Raw genomic sequence first — 18,727 nt, 5'->3', positions numbered from 1 at the left:
GGAGCCAAAAATTTAAGGCCTCCTAGAAGAGCACCATTACCTGCATGGGACCTCAATTATGTATTGGAAAAGCTCACCCTGCCTCCATTTGAACCAGCTGCTATCTCCTATATAAAGTTCTTATCATGCAAAACAGCTCTGCTACTAGCAATTACTTCAGCAAGAAGAGTTTCAGAGCTACAGGCCCTCATGGCTGTAGAGCCTTTTATCATATTTTACCCAGACAGGGTGTCTCTAAGGACAAATTCTACATTTATGCCTAAGGTGGTTTCCAGTGTGGCTCTTAACCAAACAATTCATCTGCCAACCTTTTATCTAAATCCGCAGAACAAAGGGGAGAGAATTCTGCATTCCTTGGACGTACACAGACAGCTTAGATTCTGCTTGAGCAGGACTAAACCTCTAAGAAAATGAGCAATTACTAGTGACATATGCTGCAGGATCAGAAGGAAAGGCTATTTCAAAGCAGACAATTTCAAAGTGGATAAGCCACCGCATCCGTTTCTGCTAATTATACCATGGTAAACCTGTGCCCAAGGGCATTAGGTCTCATTCCACCAGAGCTGCAGCTACTTCAGCAGCCTTTCTCAGAGGAGTACCCGAAAGACATTCTAGAGGCTGCTACTTGGAGTTCTGTTCACACCTTTACAAAGCATTATCATTTGCCTTTCTAATCTTAAGTCCAGGGCTGGCTTTGCCACTGCAGTTCTGCAGGGCCTTATAGCCGCACCTAATGCTGTTTAGCTTTAGCCTCCCAAACATAGCTTTGGGATTCTGCACAAATGTAATGACTGCAACAGTGAATACACTCGAACATCTACATTTATGGTAAGTGTATACAACTTTACTTTTCCGTAATTGATTTAATTATAAGATATTCAAACAGTTAGACTGTGGATACATATCGGTTATGTATACAATAAGGTATGAGGGGGATGTGGAAAGTGCAGATATTGCTGCACACACAGGGTTGGTGTGAGGCACATGTCCAAAGAACAAAAACAAAAGAAAGCATTTTTTTCTTGTACAGCTCAGGCTTCATACGTTCGGATAGATCAGACTGATGCCTTAGAATCTGTTTTGGGTAGCCCTCCATTTTTTTTCTCTTTCATATTGAGCAATAACTATAGAGGAAGAGGAGACTGCTCAGGTGTGCTCCTGCAAGGTACAGCAAATAAGTGATATCAGAATGTTGGCTGAAAAAGAAGGATCTAAAGTAAGGTTCTGCACGTGGAAGCAGGTCCTATATATATATATATATATATATATATATATATATATATATATATATATATATATATTTATCTTTTACTTGAGTGTCACATAAAAGGTACAAAGCCATGGCGAGTTACCTCAAAAGAGCTATTTGTTTATCTGTTGGTACTCCATTTGTTCCTAAATTTTAATATTTCTAGTGACTGTTTACTAAAAAAAAAAAAGTTTGGAGTTTTTTTCTGCTGTGTCCCATTTAAAAAAATTAGCTTAGTGAAACTAAGCAAATTCATAGGTTCATAGGTAGGTAGGTACTAGGCTATTGGCCCTAGGGCCTATACAAGCCTAGCCAAAAAGGTACCCTGGCTTTCGCCAGCCAAGAAAATTATTTTCCTGTGCTCCCCGGGGTGAATTTCCTACTACCCATCCAATCATATAGGTTCACAGGTAGTCAGTCAGTTACATAGTTTAAGTTCAATGTTCCTGCCATCCATCCTGATGTGCTTGTATATAATAAACTGCTTAAATGAGCACCCAAGCCTCATTGTCTTTTTCTTAATGCACATAAGATGAGTGACACCTTGGTTGCCAGTTAGGAGAACAAAGTAAAGTTTGATGATGCTTTGTAGACGAACGTCATTTTGATTCCGAGACCTTACAACTTATCAAGACTGTAACCTTTTTAGACAACAAAGAACAGCTCTGTTCATATTGTCAAGGATTTTTCCCGGTTACAATTTAATTTACATAAAATACTTAGTGAACACTTTTTTAGCAAACTGAATTGTTAGAAGGTGTGCAGATTGTATGCAGTCGTGAGTAAAGCAGATAGCGCTTGTCAAGAATTGTGATGCCTACTGGTTAGAGAAATGTCAGGATGCAGGTGGCTGTTTCACTGGAATTGTAGTGATCTTTTTTTATTCCCCATTGTCTTCAAAATTGATCTTGATGACTGTTCTAACTGCACTCTGTTGGCCTAGTGTTTCTGTGGTGGTAGGAGCTGGAAATCCTTTGGGGAGGTGAGAGCCCTACAGTCTCTCTATTCTTGCCTGTGAATCCCCACTTAGTTCATCTGCTTTACTGGGGAGTCAGGTTGGCCAGCCTACCTGTCCTACAGTGGAGCATACCCCTTCATTGCAGTGGCTCTTATGATATGCTGCCTTCTGAGGGGGAAGCTCTGTTCGATGAATTCCCCTTGTCATACTGTGCAGTTTGCACACAGTAGTGTGGGATTGCTAGGCTCAAGCTTCATGGAGTGAACACCTAATACTTCTAGGAGGTGTCACCCAAGTCAGTGCTGCTTCCCTTCCCTCCCAGGATGGGCAAGCTTGAAAGGTTGCACAGTCCCATTCTCCCCTGCCATCACCTAAGGTGCCAGAGACACACTCTGGTTGCCTGCAACATAGAACTTTATTCGTCACCTCAATTGAACATTGGAATTGCGTGGGGAGATCTCTGGCCTTTAGAATGGGATTTAAAGAGGCCCTGCCATTCAAGCTGGGATACTTTTCTGCCTGTAATCTGGTGATCCAATGCAGTTCCCGGTTCTCTGTGAAATTTCTAGGATCACCCTTGTGTTGATTCATGATTGCATTCTCTACTGCCTGGGGCTGAACAAGTGTTCGTGTCGGAAATCTACATAATGTTTGGCAAGGGCACTTCTCAAATCTCCAGTGTGAATGCAGTGCATATGTTCTCTCATATGCTCCATTGGCAAGCGAGTCATCTTTCCAGTATAAAGGCAGGGACAAGCCTTGCAATTTGCCAGACATGTCACGTTTCTAGTGTTGCGTTTGGCAAGTGCATTGAATCTGGGGGTGGGGGGGTTGCTGTCATTGAATGCACAGAAGAAGGGGACATGTTAACATGCGAGAAGAAATTGCAATTATTGCAATGCTGCAGATGCTGTCAGACACTTGCACGTATGACAGCATTAGTGATAGTTATGTTGTAACCCTCATTGGGAGGGTTCATACTACTTTGGGGGATTGTTTGCAGAGCCACTTGATTACTTTAGAGCTATATAAATATCTAAAAGTAGAATACCCTCTGATACCAACATTCCAGGGGCTCCCTAAGATACACAAGGACCCATCTAGACCACCTTTTAGGCCAATAGTTTCCGGAAGGGGTTGGCTCACAGAGCCCTTTTTGATTTTTGTTGAAAGGCTAAAACCAGTCCTAGTTCAACAGGATACTGTGTTAAGAGATACAGTATACTCTCAGTTAATCAGAACTCAAGCAACCAGCAAGAAAAAAAAAAAATCAAAGAAATACAGTACAATTTTCATGTGTTGCACTTTCTGTCCCCCACCCCCCAGAAACATACCTTATGTTTGTAGAGTGTGAGTTTTAAAAAGGAAGATGGGAATAAATTCCCTCTCTTTCCAACCTGAGAACAAGTTAAACCAAGTAAATAGTATAGGGTACAGCTTTAGTCAGGCCTATTTTTATAGTAACTCACTGTCACTGTAACCACCCTTCCTGAATCCAGTCCTCACTTTGTCCATCTCTTCTCTCCTTTGTTTATCTGTCCTTCCTAACCCCAATTTGCTCCCTTTACTCTCTGATGTTCTTCGTGTTTCACTGTTGCAGTCATAACTGTAGGGTGTTCCTGCCGGCAGGCAGCCCGAGGTCGGCCAGAATCCCAAAGTCTGGGTCCGGCGTCGGCTGTACAAACTAATACCCTGACGTCAGTACGCTCTGGTATATAGCCCTCAGCCGACGCCATTTTCTCCAGTCTTTCTTGCCGTGCGGTGGAAAGCAGCTCGCAAGTTGTTTGTTGACGATTTTCGAACAGCGTATTTGGTTTTGTCGGTCCGAAGTTTTTTTCTTCTCTTCTCAAAGCTAAGTACCCCGTTGGGGAATCTTTTTCTTGTTCCTCCGATGTCAGAAAAAGTTAATAATTGTATAGCATGTGGAAAACAGATACCTCATAAAGATTTCCACTCTTACTGTCTACCTTGCTTAGGCCCTGACCACAACGTTTCTTGTTGTCTGTTCTGTGCCAGGTTCAATTCTCGCACTATTAAGCGTCGGTACGACTGGGCTTTAAATTACTTTGGCAGACGCTTCAATTATAGAATGTTGTCAGATACTACCGGAATTCAAAAGAAGCGCAAAGACAAAGACAGGCCTCCAAGGTCCAAACAAGATTCGTCGCAGCTGGAGCCAGCGTCCGGTTCGGCTGTCGTCAGTGAGGCGCTTTTGGCAACCCCTGTCGTCCGCCACTTCTGAACCGATGGCCGATACAGACTCCCATGGGGAGCCATCAAGGCCTACTGTTTTACCTGCTGCAGGACCTTCGGACGTCGCTCCCTCAGATGGGTCCGGAACCGCTGTGCAGGTACCGGCTTCTGAGGGGGTATTCAGGCCTACTCACATCACTATATCAAAGACAAAGGCAAAGTCTAAGACTCCAGTTAAGCCTAAAGTTTCTGCTCAAGCTACTTCTGAATCTACTCCCAAGACACAGAAGCAATTGCTAAGGATGGCTGAAGATTTGCTTACAATGATTAGGGGTTCTCACCCCCCTCCAAAGAAATGGCCTTGACAGGATGTTCCTTTGGATTCCTCTGACCAGGCTTCTGTATCTTCTGTTTCTTCCTCTGATCAGGAATATTCTTTTCCTCCTTATGAGGATTCGGATGCTGAGGATTCCTTGCCCTCTGCTTCTCCTCCTGAGGGTTTTTCTTTTGGGGAGACCTTACATGAGATGAGGGAACATTTTCATTGGGAAGGTCAGGATTATTCTGCTTCCATGAAGAGGCTTAGGGAATTCCTTCTTCTTCCTCAGCACAGGCCTTTAGCTATACCTCCTGTTCTTGATATTGTGGATGATGCCTTTTCTGAGGCTAATTTGAATCCTGATTCCATGCCCCCTGCTCCTTCTAAGCCTGATAGATTTTACAGGGTCCCTGATTCTCATTTATTCTTATTTAAGAACCCTTCTGCAGATCCTGAAACGATTTCTCAGGGTTCTAAGGCTGCTAAGGTTGCTTCTTCCAAAAATTCTATTCCCTCTGAAAAGGATTCACGTGCCTTAGACAGGTGGGGTAAAAAGGTATATACTTCTGCTACCCTTTCTATTAGGGCTTTAAATTGCCAGTTCCATATGTTTAAGTATCAGCAATTTCTTTTGTCTGTTTTGAAACAAAAGCTTGCTACTTTTCCAGCATGTGCAGAGGATAAGGAATTATAGGATGTATTGCATGCAACTGAACAAGTGAACAAGCATAGTTTACATTGTGGTTTTGATGCTTTGGAAGCTTCTTGCAGGGCCGCAGCCTCTGGTACTGTTATTAGGAGACATGCCTGGCTTCGTGAACAAAGTTTGCCGGAACAGGTTAAGGCTAAGCTTTTAGATGCCCCTGTTCAGCATGATCTTTTATTTGGATCTAAGGCTGAGGAGGTTATTAAAAAGATGGAAGAAAAGGCAAAATCTATGCAGACTGTGAAAGATTTTTTACAAGTTCAGCCTCCTAGATTTTCCAGGAATTGGCCCTCCAAAAATTGGTCCTTTCCCACGTCTGACAGGCCTCAAAGGGGAAGATATAGACGCTCCAGAGGTCGTGGTCAAGCTCAGGCCTCTTACAGATCCAGGCAATGGACTGCTTCTTCACCTAGAAGGGGAGAAGACGGATCCCAATCTCAAAGGAAACAGACTCAATGACTCTCTCGGTTGGGCTACAGGACCTCCTTACCTGGATGCCCCTCTCGGAGGAAAGCTTTCTCTTTTCTACAGAAATTGGGCTCATATTACCTAGGACAAATGGGTATTGGACGTGATTTTAAGAGGCTACAAGTTCCATTTTCATACTCTGCCAAGGGTTATCGGTTGGCCAGATCTGCCAAAACATCAGTGGTCAGAGGCCTTAAATCAAGTGGATGCTCTACTGGCCATGAGAGCCATAGAGCCTGTTCCTCTCTCAGAAATGGGAAAAGGCTTTTACTCAAGACTGTTTCTGGTTCCAAGAAAACAAAACTCATGGAGACCTATTCTGGACCTTTCAGTGTTAAACACCTTTTTGGAAATTCCAAAATTCAAGATACTTACTCTGCAACAACTGATTCCAATGCTCTCCCAGGATGCTTGGATGGTGACATTGGACCTAAAAGAAGCCTACTTGCACATTCCCATCAGGCAGGAACGCAGGAAATTCCTCAGATTCAAGGCAGGCTCGAGGCACTTTCAATTCTCTGTACTGCCCTTTGGTTTATCTACTGCGCCCAGGGATTTTACCAAGTGCCTGGCCCCAGTAGTGGCTTATTGCAGACTTCAGGGGATTCAGATTTACCCCTATTTGGACGACTGCCTTATTCAGGCAGACAGCAAGGATCTTTTACTTCAACATCTGGATTTTGTTCAACGTCTTCTCTTCCTACTGGGATTCTCAGTGAACATAAAGTCACAGTTGATCCCTTCTCAACAAATGATATTTTTGGGAGCCCTCCTAAATACAACCTTACAAAGGGCCTTCCTCACTCCAGAAAAACAAATACAGCTGGCTTCAATTTTCAAAACCTTGGCAATTTTAACTCAGCTCACTGCAAGGAAATTCCTGCAGGCTCTGGGCTACATGGCTTCATGCATTCTGTTAATCCCAAATGCAAGGCTTCATATGAGAAAGCTTCAATGGTATCTGAAAAGTGTATGGTCACAGCATTACCACGATCTGGACACTATGATTCCTCTGATCCCCTGCCTCCAGAAAGAGTTCCTTTGGTGGTCCAGGGTGTGTGCTTTTAAACGAAGGAAAGCCTTTTCGTCTACCTCAACCTTCTCAAATCATAACCATGGACGCCTCGGATTATGCTTGGGGAGCACATTTTCTAAACAATTGCCAGCAGGGAACCTGGACAAAGAATCATCTTCACTGGCACATCAATCTGAAGGAAATGTTGGCAGTTCAAAATGCTCTTCTAGCCTTCAAGAACCTTTTGCAACCAGGGCCTCTTCTAATTCGTACAGACAACACCACAGTCATGTGGTACATAAACAAGCAGGGGGGTTCTCATTCTTACCCCCTTTGCAGACTAGCTATGGCTTTATGGGACACAGCTCTAAGTCTGAATCTGCATCTTCAGGCTCAGTTCATTCCAGGAAAGCAGAATCTCTTAGCAGACAGCCTAAGCAGAAACATTTCGGATCCTCACGAATGGATGCTACACACCAACTTATTCAACAGGATAACTGCAGTTTGGGGATGTCCCCAGGTAGATCTGTTTGCATCCCATCTCAATCATCAGCTGCCTCTCTTTTGCACCAGGTCCCTCCACAAAACAGCTTGGAAAGTGGATGCCCTGTCATTCAGTTGGAGGAACCTTTCGGGATATGCCTTCCCTCCTCTTCCTCTTCTTCCTCGAGTATTACTGAAAATAAAACAGGACAAGCCCAAGTTCATCATCTTGATTGCTCCAAATTGGCCTTGACAGTTTTGGTATCCAACTTTACATCATCTGTTCTTGGAACCTCCTTGGATCCTTCCTCTGTACCCTTCTCTTCTGTCCCAGCATCAGGGTCAGATGCTACACCCTCATCTCAAGACCCTTTGCCTGGCAGCTTGGCTCTTCAAGGGAATTTGATTTCTTCTAAGCTCCCCCAACAAGTTTTGGATGTTCTAGAAGCTAGACGGCCTAGCACTAGGAAATCCTATGCCTCTAAATGGAAAAGATTTTGTATTTGGATGCAGGACCGAGGCTCTAACCCTTTTGTGCCTGATCTCTCGTCTATTTTGCTTTACTTTTCAGACCTTTTGTCTAAAGGCCTTTCCTTTTCTTCTATTGAGATTCATGCTTCTGCTATATCTGCTCATTTCAATACTGATCCTCCTGTTTTTTCTCACCCATTGGTGAAACAGTTCTTGAGAGGAGCTAAGAATGTGAGGCCTCCCAGGACCCCTCCTGTCCCTGCCTGGGATCTTAACTATGTTTTGGAAAAACTCACTTTACCTCCTTTTGAGCCTGCTGCAGCTTCTGATATTAAGTTTTTGTCGTGGAAGACAGTTCTTTTGTTAGCATTGACTTCTGCCAGAAGGGTTTCAGAGTGGCAAGCTCTCATGGCTGTGGAACCATACCTCATTTTCCATCAAGACAGAGTTTACTTGAGGACCAATCCTACTTTCATGCCTAAGGTGATTTCGAAAGTTGCTTTAAATCAGACTATTCACCTTCCTACCTTCTTTCCTAATCCGCAAAATAAAGGGGAAAGGATTTTGCATTCATTGGACATACACAGACAGTTACGATTTTACTTGGACAAGACTAAAGAGTTCAGAAAATCTAACCAATTGTTTGTTTCTTTTGCCTCCAGTTCTCTTGGAAAGGCTATTTCCAAACAAACTATTTCTAAATGGATTGCTTATGGAATAAGATTTTGTTACACTCATCATGGGAAACAGTTTCCAGGTACTGTGAGAAGTCATTCTACTAGAGCAGCTGCCACTTCTACAGCTTTTCTCAGAGGAGTTCCTACCAAGGATATCTTGGAAGCTGCCACTTGGAGTTCTGTGCATACCTTTTCCAAGCACTACAATCTCCCTTTGTATTCTAAGTCCAGGGCAGGTTTTGCCTCTGCTGTTTTGCAGGGCCTTCTTGCTGCCCCTTCTTCTATCTAAGCCTCCTCCCTTTCCCCACTGCTTTGGGATTCCACCCTACAGTTATGACTGCAACAGTGAAACACGAAGAACATAGTACAGTTGTGTACACCTACCATAAATGTAGATGTTCGAGTGTCTTCACTGTTGCAATCGGTGTTTCCCTCCCTCCTATCCCCTCTTTTTTCTCTTTTATGGTGTATTTGTGTTTCCTTGTTGGACTCATTTTTGGTTTATTGGGGATTTCTGACATCTGGGGCAAGAAAGGCTGGAGAAGATGGCGTAGGCTGAGGGCTATATACCAGAGCGTACTGACATCAGGGTATTAGTTTGTACAGCCGACGCCGGACCCAGACTTTGGGATTCTGGCCGACCTCGGGCTGCCTGCCGGCAGGAACACCCTACAGTTATGACTGCAACAGTGAAGACACTCGAACATCTACATTTATGGTAGGTGTACACAACTGTACTTTTTCTTTTTCCAACTAACCTGCTTCTTCAACCCAAGTTTGGGAGGGTGGCCTAATGGTTAAGGTGTTTGCCTTACAAAGACAAGATGCAGGGTTTGAGTCTCACAAGGGATAATTGGCTAGACTTAAAATTGCTTGCAAGGGCGATTAGCCTAGTACTAATCTGTGAACAGTCACCTGACTCTCTTCAGATTGCTTCTCCTCTCAGGTCTTGACTTCTGCTGTACTGCTGTACTATCTCTTAACCTACTACTACTAACTACACCTCCTATTGACTACAATTAGTAACTGGCCAATATACCGAGTTCTACTATCTACTATTCGATATGTTGTGCCACCATTATGTTTATCTGTTTAACTATAATGTAGATAAGTCTCTTTTGCCTTCTTTATTAAGTCATATGTTGCTAATCTTATTGTAGTATACATTTACTGCAATATGCATTCTTATGTATATTTGTGTCGTGGAGCTTTTCTCCCTGGTCCCCTTATGAAAAAGGGCTTTGACCCAGTTGAACTTTCCCGGGCAACATATGTCAGATAAATAAAATAAATATTCTTCTACACCACAGAGCCAGGTATTATTGCAATATTTATGTCTAATATTTATATGAAGAGAAATAACACAGGGGAGTGTTTTGAGCACCGGTCTGGTTATAGGGTTAATTGTAAAGGACCGGTCTGGTTATAGGGTTAATTGTAAAGGAGAGTGACGAGTTCAACATGAAAATCGGGGAATGTGAAGTGACTCCAGCTACAGACTTTATGAAGAAAGGGAAAGGTGAAAGGACAGATGGGTTTCTGATGGATTTTTACAAGATTATAGGTTTAGATGTAAGGAGGACATTGATGAAGATATTCAACAAGATTATGGAAGAGGATGTTAATGAAGCGGCTACAGCAGTATTGTACAAAGGGAAGGGGAATAAGGAAGACCCAGTATATTTTGCTTTGTAATATGCTTGCAAAACTTTTTTTGCAAGAATATTAACATTGTTGTTTTAGAGTGTACTGCCTAAAAAGTCGGAAAGGAATAAGTGTTTTTATTAGTTACAGATCCAAGTATTGGAGGTGTTTGCTAAACTTTGTAGAATGGGTGGAACAGCTTAGGTAGGATACAAGGTTCTAGTGTTGATGGATATACAAAAGCCCTTTAACGTGGTTAGTTGTGAGGTTATGCTGTGAGTGGTAGAGAGTGAGTGGGAAAGGGTAGTTTTTTTGCAGGCAGTGGAAGCTCTTTATAGTTTGCTTATGGGTTACTTATAGTTTACTAGTAATGTGTCCAAGAGATCATTAAAGAGTCTAGCCCAGATTCCCAGCTAGCCCAAAACACTGTCTGGTTAAGGACTTGCTCAAGGTCACACAGCAGGCAAACATGGGTGCTGGAACCATAGAGCAAGGGGGAGGGGGCATCCCCCCTCCCCATTTTTACAACTGAAAGACCTGTCGGGGAAGAAGTGGAGTTTTTATGCTAATGTGGATTAATGCAAGGTAAAGGAGGACCCATGCATTGCTCGCTAACGTGGAAGTTAAACTAGCTGGACAGTAACTAAACTAGCTGTGTTACAGGAGTTATGCTGCCGCTGTTCCGGTCATGCCAGTAAGGAGCAATTTGTTTGTGGTATGCTGCCGCTGTTCCAGTCATGCCAGTAAGGAGAGTATTGTTAGTGCTGATAGTCGCCCAGATCATTGCTGCCCAACTAGCCGTAGCTGTGTTACAGGAGTTACGCTGCTGCTGTTCCAGGTTATGCTGCCCCACCAAGTGCTGATAGTTGCTCAGATCATTGTTGTTAGAGAGTCTGTGTGTGTGCATCTGCTAGATGGTGTGGGTGGGTGGTTGTCTGCATCTGCCAGTGGGGGGGTGTGAGTGGGTGTCTGCATCTGCCTCTATGTGAGTGAGTGAGTGGGTGTCTGCATTTGCCTGTGTGTGAGTGGGTGGGTGTCTGCATCTGCCTGTGTGTGAGTGGGTGGTGTCTGCATCTCCCTGTGTGTGAATGGGCAAGTGGGTGGCTATCTTTCAGGAAACACATGGTAACACAACACTTTATTTTAGCAACTTTCTAAGATTATACAAGCAGTGCTTAAAATGTGCCCCTGGTTTTGGGCCCTTGCCCCCAAGTAAATTTTGGCTTTTTCCAGATTTCCTGTGCTGTGAAGTTGAGAGATTTAGTTGAGTGTCAAGTGTATTTTACAAGGAGCCGAGAGCTTCAGGGGAAGAGAAGTTCAGTGCTGCTTCTGCTAAGTTGTTTGCATTGTTAGTAGCACAACAGGTAGTATACTTGCTTTTGATGCAGAAGGCTGTGGGGTCTACTCCCACAGTATGCAGATAGATCGCTGATACTGTGATGTGTTGTACTCTAAAGGAAGTGGATGCTGCAGTCCTTTGAATGTCCTCCTTTGGAGGAGTTACTTAGTAACTATGAAGCTATTATCAGTTTGCCATCTGTTCCCCATTGCTACATTGCTAACTTATCATTTTTAATTTAACGTAGGCAATTTGTTCTTCAAGGGAAGCAGGCACTTTATTTGTGGATGAAACAATGACATATAAAGTTGTTTGCTAGCAGAAACCTCTTCATTAGTTACAGATTCCTTTAATGTGGAATTATTTAGATGGCTTCTGCAGAGGTTTTGCATATTTGCTGATATTGGTGGATTGTAATGACAGACGTTTGAGTGACCTTTTGTGGTTGACATTTTCTGAAATGGGTAGTTTTGTCATTATTGGTGAATACATTTTGTTTCATTGCTTACTAGAAGACTGTTCAAAACTGCAAATTTAAAACACATTCTAACAAGTGGTGCTGTATTATACAAGGAATATGATTTAATATAATCAGGTTAATATAATCAGGAAGGTGAGTCAAAGAATGCATACATGTATGCATGGCCCTAAAAATGTGTAAGGAGCCTATGCTTTGAAAACAGCCCAGAGGCAAGATTAGTTGTCCAGTGGCCAGATACAAAATGAATGCGAGTTTGAAGGGCAGAGAAGTTTACTGCTCATGCTAAGTCTGTTTTCATTGCGAGACAGTATTGTTTGTTTAGCAAATCGTTCAGTTGTTGTCTTTCGACTTTTCCTGGTATTTGTCTGAAATGCTAGTGTCTATCATTTAAGTTTTGTAGTCCTCATAAATTTGCCAGAAAGTCATACACATGAGGAACAGACCAAAAATATGACACAAAATCAGGGACAGTCAAACATATGCTCTGATCTCTCAATCTCTTAGGCAAGAATCAGGAGAAAATGTGAAAGGCTCAAAATCATGGGCAAATTTTAAGCTTTGCTGTTGTCACCAAAGCAATGGATGAAGGTAAAACAGTTCACACCACATTACCTTGACCTGACCAAGCCTTTTGACACAGTCCCCTACTCAGGTGTAGTACAAACGATGAGTAATGTAGGAGCATAGGAGCAAACACTTACATCACTGGCTGGATTACCAACTTGCTCACAGGATGCAGGAGATCAAAATAGGGGAAGAGACCAGTTACCAGTCGAGTCCCCCAGGGTTTGGTGCTGACACTTTTTTTCTGTTTGGCATATACAAGTAAAAGGAAATACCAAAGGGCTTTGGCCGACTAAGTTTGAGAGGTCTGCAAGCTAGGACCAGTTATTGAATCCCCAAATGACTTGACCATCATGCAGGAAGGTTTGTCCCAAACAATAACTGGTGCCAGAGTCATGAATTGAAACTGAACTCCAAGAAATCCATTATCATATCCTTTAGGAAGTCATGTACTCCAGGGAGCTGCCAAATTGACAATGCCCCCTGATAGCTGACCCAATAGTTTGGCATTTGCGAACTTGTCTGTACAGTAACCTAACTTTTGAACAACATGTGCCCAGACTCATAAGAAAGTCTTTCTATATTGCACAGCTTATAAACAAATTGATTGTGAATAGATCTAGAGATGTTATTGTCCCCCTTTACAAAGCCTTCCAATCATTTTGTATAATGCCCACTTTGGAATATATCTGTCCAGACCCATGCAACAATTGGAATACCTCCAGAGATACCTTACTAAAAGGATACAAGTTCTAAACAATGGGTCTTGCATGGACCACCTTAAAGATTCATCACTATACTCGGTATCCTACAGAGTGCTTAGAGGTGATGTCTGGCATACAAGGCATCCTCCGACCTAATACAGATGGACCTACTGAACATCAGCAAGTCAAATGGCATCAGAAATACTCAGTCCAGGTATCTAAACTGAATGTTGCGAGAGAAGGATATATATCACAGAGGCTACCACTATTCCAGAACAGACTATCCATTCAAATAAAACAAAGCGTATCCCTGTCCATATTCAAATGCAACTTTGATCTAAGGATGGGTAATAGAAAATGTACTCCAGGATTGCCCATCGTGCCACTAATGGAGAGACACATGCATCCCTTACATGAGTCCCCTCAAATTATCTATAGTATGATCACAGTTATTCTCACTAGGGAAAATATATAATTATTAGCCATGGAATAGGTAAGACCAATCGGGAAATGTTAATTCAAGCACCAAAAGGGAAACTAGCTAAGCTTAAAATGTCCTCCAAGTGAATCTATGTTGTGGTAGTAAATAGTTTTAAAAAATTGCCCTTTTATATCACTAAGTGTCCCTTTCACCCTCAGGCCTCCAATCTTCAACAGCTTCCGGTGCCTCTGCAGGCAAATGAAGGGTTAGGGATTCAAACCCTCTACCACAGGAAGTATCTCGTGACTGCTCATAGACTTGATCCTTTCTGCTAACTGCCAAGGATAGTTTGAAAAGGAGGAGAGTCTAAGACAGATAAGTTAGTGAAGGATGTGCTAGGGAAGCCCTGTTTCTGGAGTTTTTTTTTTTTTCAGTCTGTCTCATTTGCCTTGTGGTCTGTCATCTCTCTGCTTCCTGCAAGATTTATTCTTCCTTTGGACCCAGAGCTTTAACGGATTGTAACAAACTAATTATTAAGGGCCTCCTTCTGCAGGATCCAGAGACTCAAAAGTTAAAAAAATAAATTGCGAGAGAAACGGACAAAAAGTACAGTTGTGTAAACTGAACTTGCTGTAACGGTAGATGTTCAGATGATAACTTCTGTAGTAGCTTTTGCTGTTTGGGTTATATCTTGCCAAGGATGTAACAGCGGGCCAGCTTCTGAAGTTTCAGGGTACCTTCCATGTGCCCAGTCTGTCAAGTAGCTGAAGCAGAGCTGACTAAAAGATGACTTTGGGCTGAAGCTCTTCAGAGCTGAGGGTGTGAAAGGGGTAGTGTGGCTGGTATATAGTAAAGGGTAGGTAAGGGTCACTGGCAACCACTTGAGTAGGTCTTCAGATGACTGGTCAATTCTTGGGAAGGTGGCACAGCCACTTCTGTTGAAAAGTTTTAGAGGAGTTGGCCCCTGTGGAAGATGTGCATTTTGACTGAAGAGAATAGTGGGGAGAGAACACTTTTTTGTCTTTTTAATGTATTGTTTTTATTCTTGCAAATAGAAGAAACTTGAGTCTTCCTGTGTGTGTGTGTGGGGCACTTGCTATGACATTGTATGTCTACAGTAGAGTGTGAAGGTGGGAAGCATGGCTGCTATTCTCAGTACATTTGAGTGCAAGATGAGTATTATGTTCTTAGTGGGCTTTAAATATGTTTAGGTTTTTGACATTTATAATGTGTTTGTAAGATTTTGTGATGTGCAGTAAGATCAGTAAACATGATTTAGGGATAAAAATGTCAAAGTGTGTTTTATCAATTACATAGTATTGTGTGATGAGGGACTTGTACTGACTTCAACATCCCATATGAAAATGAGGGCTTGGCTTGAAAATTCTTATTTTTGTGTACTGTATTTTCACTTGAATGCTAAATATTTTGTAGCTCCACATTGTGTATCTGTGTACCAATTGTATAGTTTCCATATTTTGTCATGCGGTGGAGACATTGATTGCTTTTATCTTTCCTTCTAGTGGAAGATGCTGAGGAGGAGGAAGAATGTGAAGAAAACCCTTTTGCTGTGGATTACCAGCAAGAAAGAGAAGCATTGTATATTAAGGATCCTAAGAAGGCACTTCAAGGTTTCTTTGAAAGAGAAGGTAAGATGTTGCATTCCTAATATGGCAGAATGTGGGAACGTAATCCATTTACATACTGTAACACCATGTAATTCATTTCTCAGAATTCCTACAAGATGTTTCCCTTATTTCTTGTATTCTGATGTCTGTATTACATGGCTTGCTGTTCAGTAGCATGTGCCACATAATCGTCAGCACAGCTCGGGTATGAAGAAATGTGTTATGTACTGAAACCACTGCAGTAACTGTGTAACTAAAATTAGAAAGGTAATGGTTTGTTAAAGTAGGTTTTTTAGTCTCTGCTGTGGAGAGTAGGCAGGGTCAGACCACACTGAGAGATGTCACATCAGGTGTGGCATTTAGTCACCTGTTGCTTTAAGTTTTAATTTAGTTTACAAGTAAGTGGTCTGTACTTCAAGAGTACTTTTTCATCCACAAACGTACAAGACTACAAAGAGGGTCTAACAGAGTAAATGTAAAGCAATGAAAATTGCAGTGCAAGGTAATGTTTTTTATTTTGTTTTATGTGGGTAGACCAGTGATCTCCATGGACCTTTCACACTCTGCTCAGGAGCTGGTATCTTGGTACCTGATTGAGTGGCAGGGAGGAATGGGCATGCCTGTCCTGGGGAAAAGAAAGTTTGTTGATGACTGATCCCTAAGGGGCAGTGTAGCCCAAGGAGGGGAGTTGCCCTCTGAGACAATCGAGCATGGGGGGGGGGGGTTAGGGCATGTTGTAAAATAATAATAAAAAAACACTGGAAGGAAGCACAGACTGCCAAGTCCCCAGGATGCTGTTAAGATCCACCCCAGCCATACCACACTAAGTCTGAGGAAGGGTAGGAGTATGGCTGGTAGACTCTTTGTGATCATGGGGAACTGGGGGGCGAGCTAGTAAAGATAAGGTCCAAGGTGACCAAAAAAAAGCAATCTGACCAGCTTAAAAAATCACTTGTTAGTAAGGTTAAAAAAGTTAGTATCCAGGTAAGTAAAGAGAGGGATACTGAAGAGATGCTTCTTTTTGCGTAATAGTATTGCTATATTTGCAGGAAGCATTATGCAAGAAATTTATTTTGCATTTAGTAGAGAATGTTGCAGTAGCAGGAATGTATATATTTGGAGGAAGAAAATTCCATTTTTAAGTTCAGAAATTGAGAAGTCTTTTGCTGTTGCATCTGAGTGTAACTAAAGTCAGAAATGAAGTTGATGTTCATTGTATAAGGATTTAGAATGTGGCATAGGTTTTCACACTCGTGAGTTAAAAGAGGATAATGTCCCAAGTAGCTATTTGTTCAGTAAGCAACCAGCCTGTCTTTTTTCAAATGTCTGGCAGTTGAGTACTCTTCTGGATGAATCGTTAGCCTGGCTAGCTCACTTGGTAGTGAAGTGGCAGATTTTCTTTTGGAATGGATTGCAGATCCTGTTTAATCCGTCCATCTGGTCCAATGCGTAGTTCTTCAAGCCACTACTTGGATCCAGTTAGACAGAGTGCTTCAGCCTCCAACCTTTTTAAGAATTCTTCCTTTCCGTAATGCCTCTTTCCCCCAGCAACTTCATATCTTGTTTTCCACCTTCATGTAAGGCAGCGTGATTGGTAGCAGGAAAGTGCTGCATCTTTTCCGTTGTATAAAAATATCTTTTTATGCCTTCTTAGCCATATAAGTTTTTAACAGTACACTTCTTATGCCCTTGCATTTCTCTTTTTCTTTCAAAGTTTAAATGCAAGTGTTTGGGTGCTAGTCGCCATCATCCTTCCCATTACTACTTGTAGTTTGAAGTAAGTTTGTTCGCAAGACTTAATGTCTCTGCGTGTGATTATAGATATAGGTATGTTATTTTTTTTCACATCTGTGGTTGACTCTAGAATATGTTCCTGTGTTCTTTGTACAAGTAAGTCGAGTGTGTGTGTTAAACAGCCCTCTTGCATTATTACAGAGTGGTTTGTTATGCTGGAGGAGCAAACAAGCTCTAAAAATGTTCTAAATGTGATCATAAGATCCCCCCTTAGGAACTTCATGATCTCTGTGTCATGTGCCTTGAAATTTCTCATCTCTCTGCTCCCTACAAGGTATGTTCTTCCTTTGGAACCCCAGGGTGTTAGTGGATCAGAGGAACAAACTGATTATTAAAGGCCTCTTTCTGCTGGATCCAGAGACTCAGTAGTATGGACAAAAAAGTACAGTTGTGTAAGTTGAACTTGCCATAACAGTAGATGTTCAGATGATCACTGCTGTAGTAGCCTTAGCTATATTGGTTATATCAAACAGCTCAAGCAGAGATGACCAAAAAGACAAATTTGGGTGCAAAGTCTTTCAAAGCTTTCCTGTCAGCAGATAGAGGGAGCTGAGCCCTGAAAAGACAATGCTAGGAACAGCAACAAATAAATGTCCACACCTTGGCATAAACGCACCAAAAAAACAAGGGGAATGGGGTAGGAGCTGCTGCTGTAGCAGTGATCATTTGAACATCTCCTTTTATGCTAAGTTCAACTTGCACAACTATACTATGTTCATCATATTGATCACTGCTCTAGTAGTCTAAGCTGTATGGGTAGATTATCATAGCTAACTACATTTGGGAGGCGGAAGTAGAATAGTCCAGGAGCCCCTTGAGAATGGTTGTAGTTAAGCTTGATCTGGACCTAGAGAAGAAATCCGAAGATGTGAAAGATTTAGTCCTTTCAGGATAGTACCCAAGTTGTCTGTGGACATCTACTGTATGGAGTATCCTTTCACCCTTTTTTAAGGTTCAAGAAAGAAAACTGGGAGATGACTATTTTAACGTGACATAATCTCGGATACCACTTCAGGCATAAAAGGATTATTTCTCAAAGAAACCTTGTCCCTATGGAAAATGAGTTAGGGTTGACTCACCATAAAGCTTGCAACTCTGATACCATTCTTGCAGAGGTTAGAGCAGTCAGTAAAACTGTGTTCCATGTTAAGAATCTCAAGTTAGCCAGATTAGCTGATCCAAATGGGGCAAGTGTTAGCTTCTCTAACAGAAAATTAATATTCCAAGTAGGGTCCACTGGTTTTCTTTGAAGCCTCTTTTGGGAAAAAAAAACCTTTAAAAAGGATGTTGACATGAGACTGCATTGAAAGAGGAGGATCTATGGGCAGGCATGCTGAATGGCTGATAATCGAACCTTGATGGAGGAATAAGAAAAGCCATAGGATAGTAACTCCTACTCTGAGAACAACTAGCCATGAGTAGGTGCTGGTTATGTCATTTTCACCAACTAGAAACCCTTTTCTGTTTGCTAATATATGATTGTCTAGTTGCAGGCTTTCTTGCCTCTGTTAACTCATTACAGCCTCGTGACTCCTGTAAGTGCCTCTGCAGTTACATCCCATTGAAGCCTCTAGGTGTCAAATATTGCTGTTCCTATTTGCTTTGATCATTTT

General features: G+C 42.1%; 1 protein-coding gene across 1 annotated transcript in view; it reads left to right on the top strand.

The window, feature by feature from the left end:
* Window positions 1-18,727, top strand: part of LOC122816779 (solute carrier family 4 member 1 adaptor protein) — a 937,474-nt gene that overhangs the window by 65,845 nt on the left and 852,902 nt on the right. The window contains exon 3 of the mRNA XM_044089801.1: window positions 15,216-15,341. Coding sequence (XP_043945736.1) covers window positions 15,216-15,341 — 126 coding nt within the window. The remainder of the gene's footprint in view (window positions 1-15,215; window positions 15,342-18,727) is intronic.

Source organism: Protopterus annectens, chromosome 1.part1 (assembly GCF_019279795.1).
Source record: "Protopterus annectens isolate FY-2018-M chromosome 1.part1, PAN1.0, whole genome shotgun sequence".
NCBI classification, from domain to species: domain Eukaryota; kingdom Metazoa; phylum Chordata; order Ceratodontiformes; family Protopteridae; genus Protopterus; species Protopterus annectens.
Note: the sequence above shows the minus strand (reverse complement) of the source record. Positions and strands in the feature narration are given on the sequence as shown.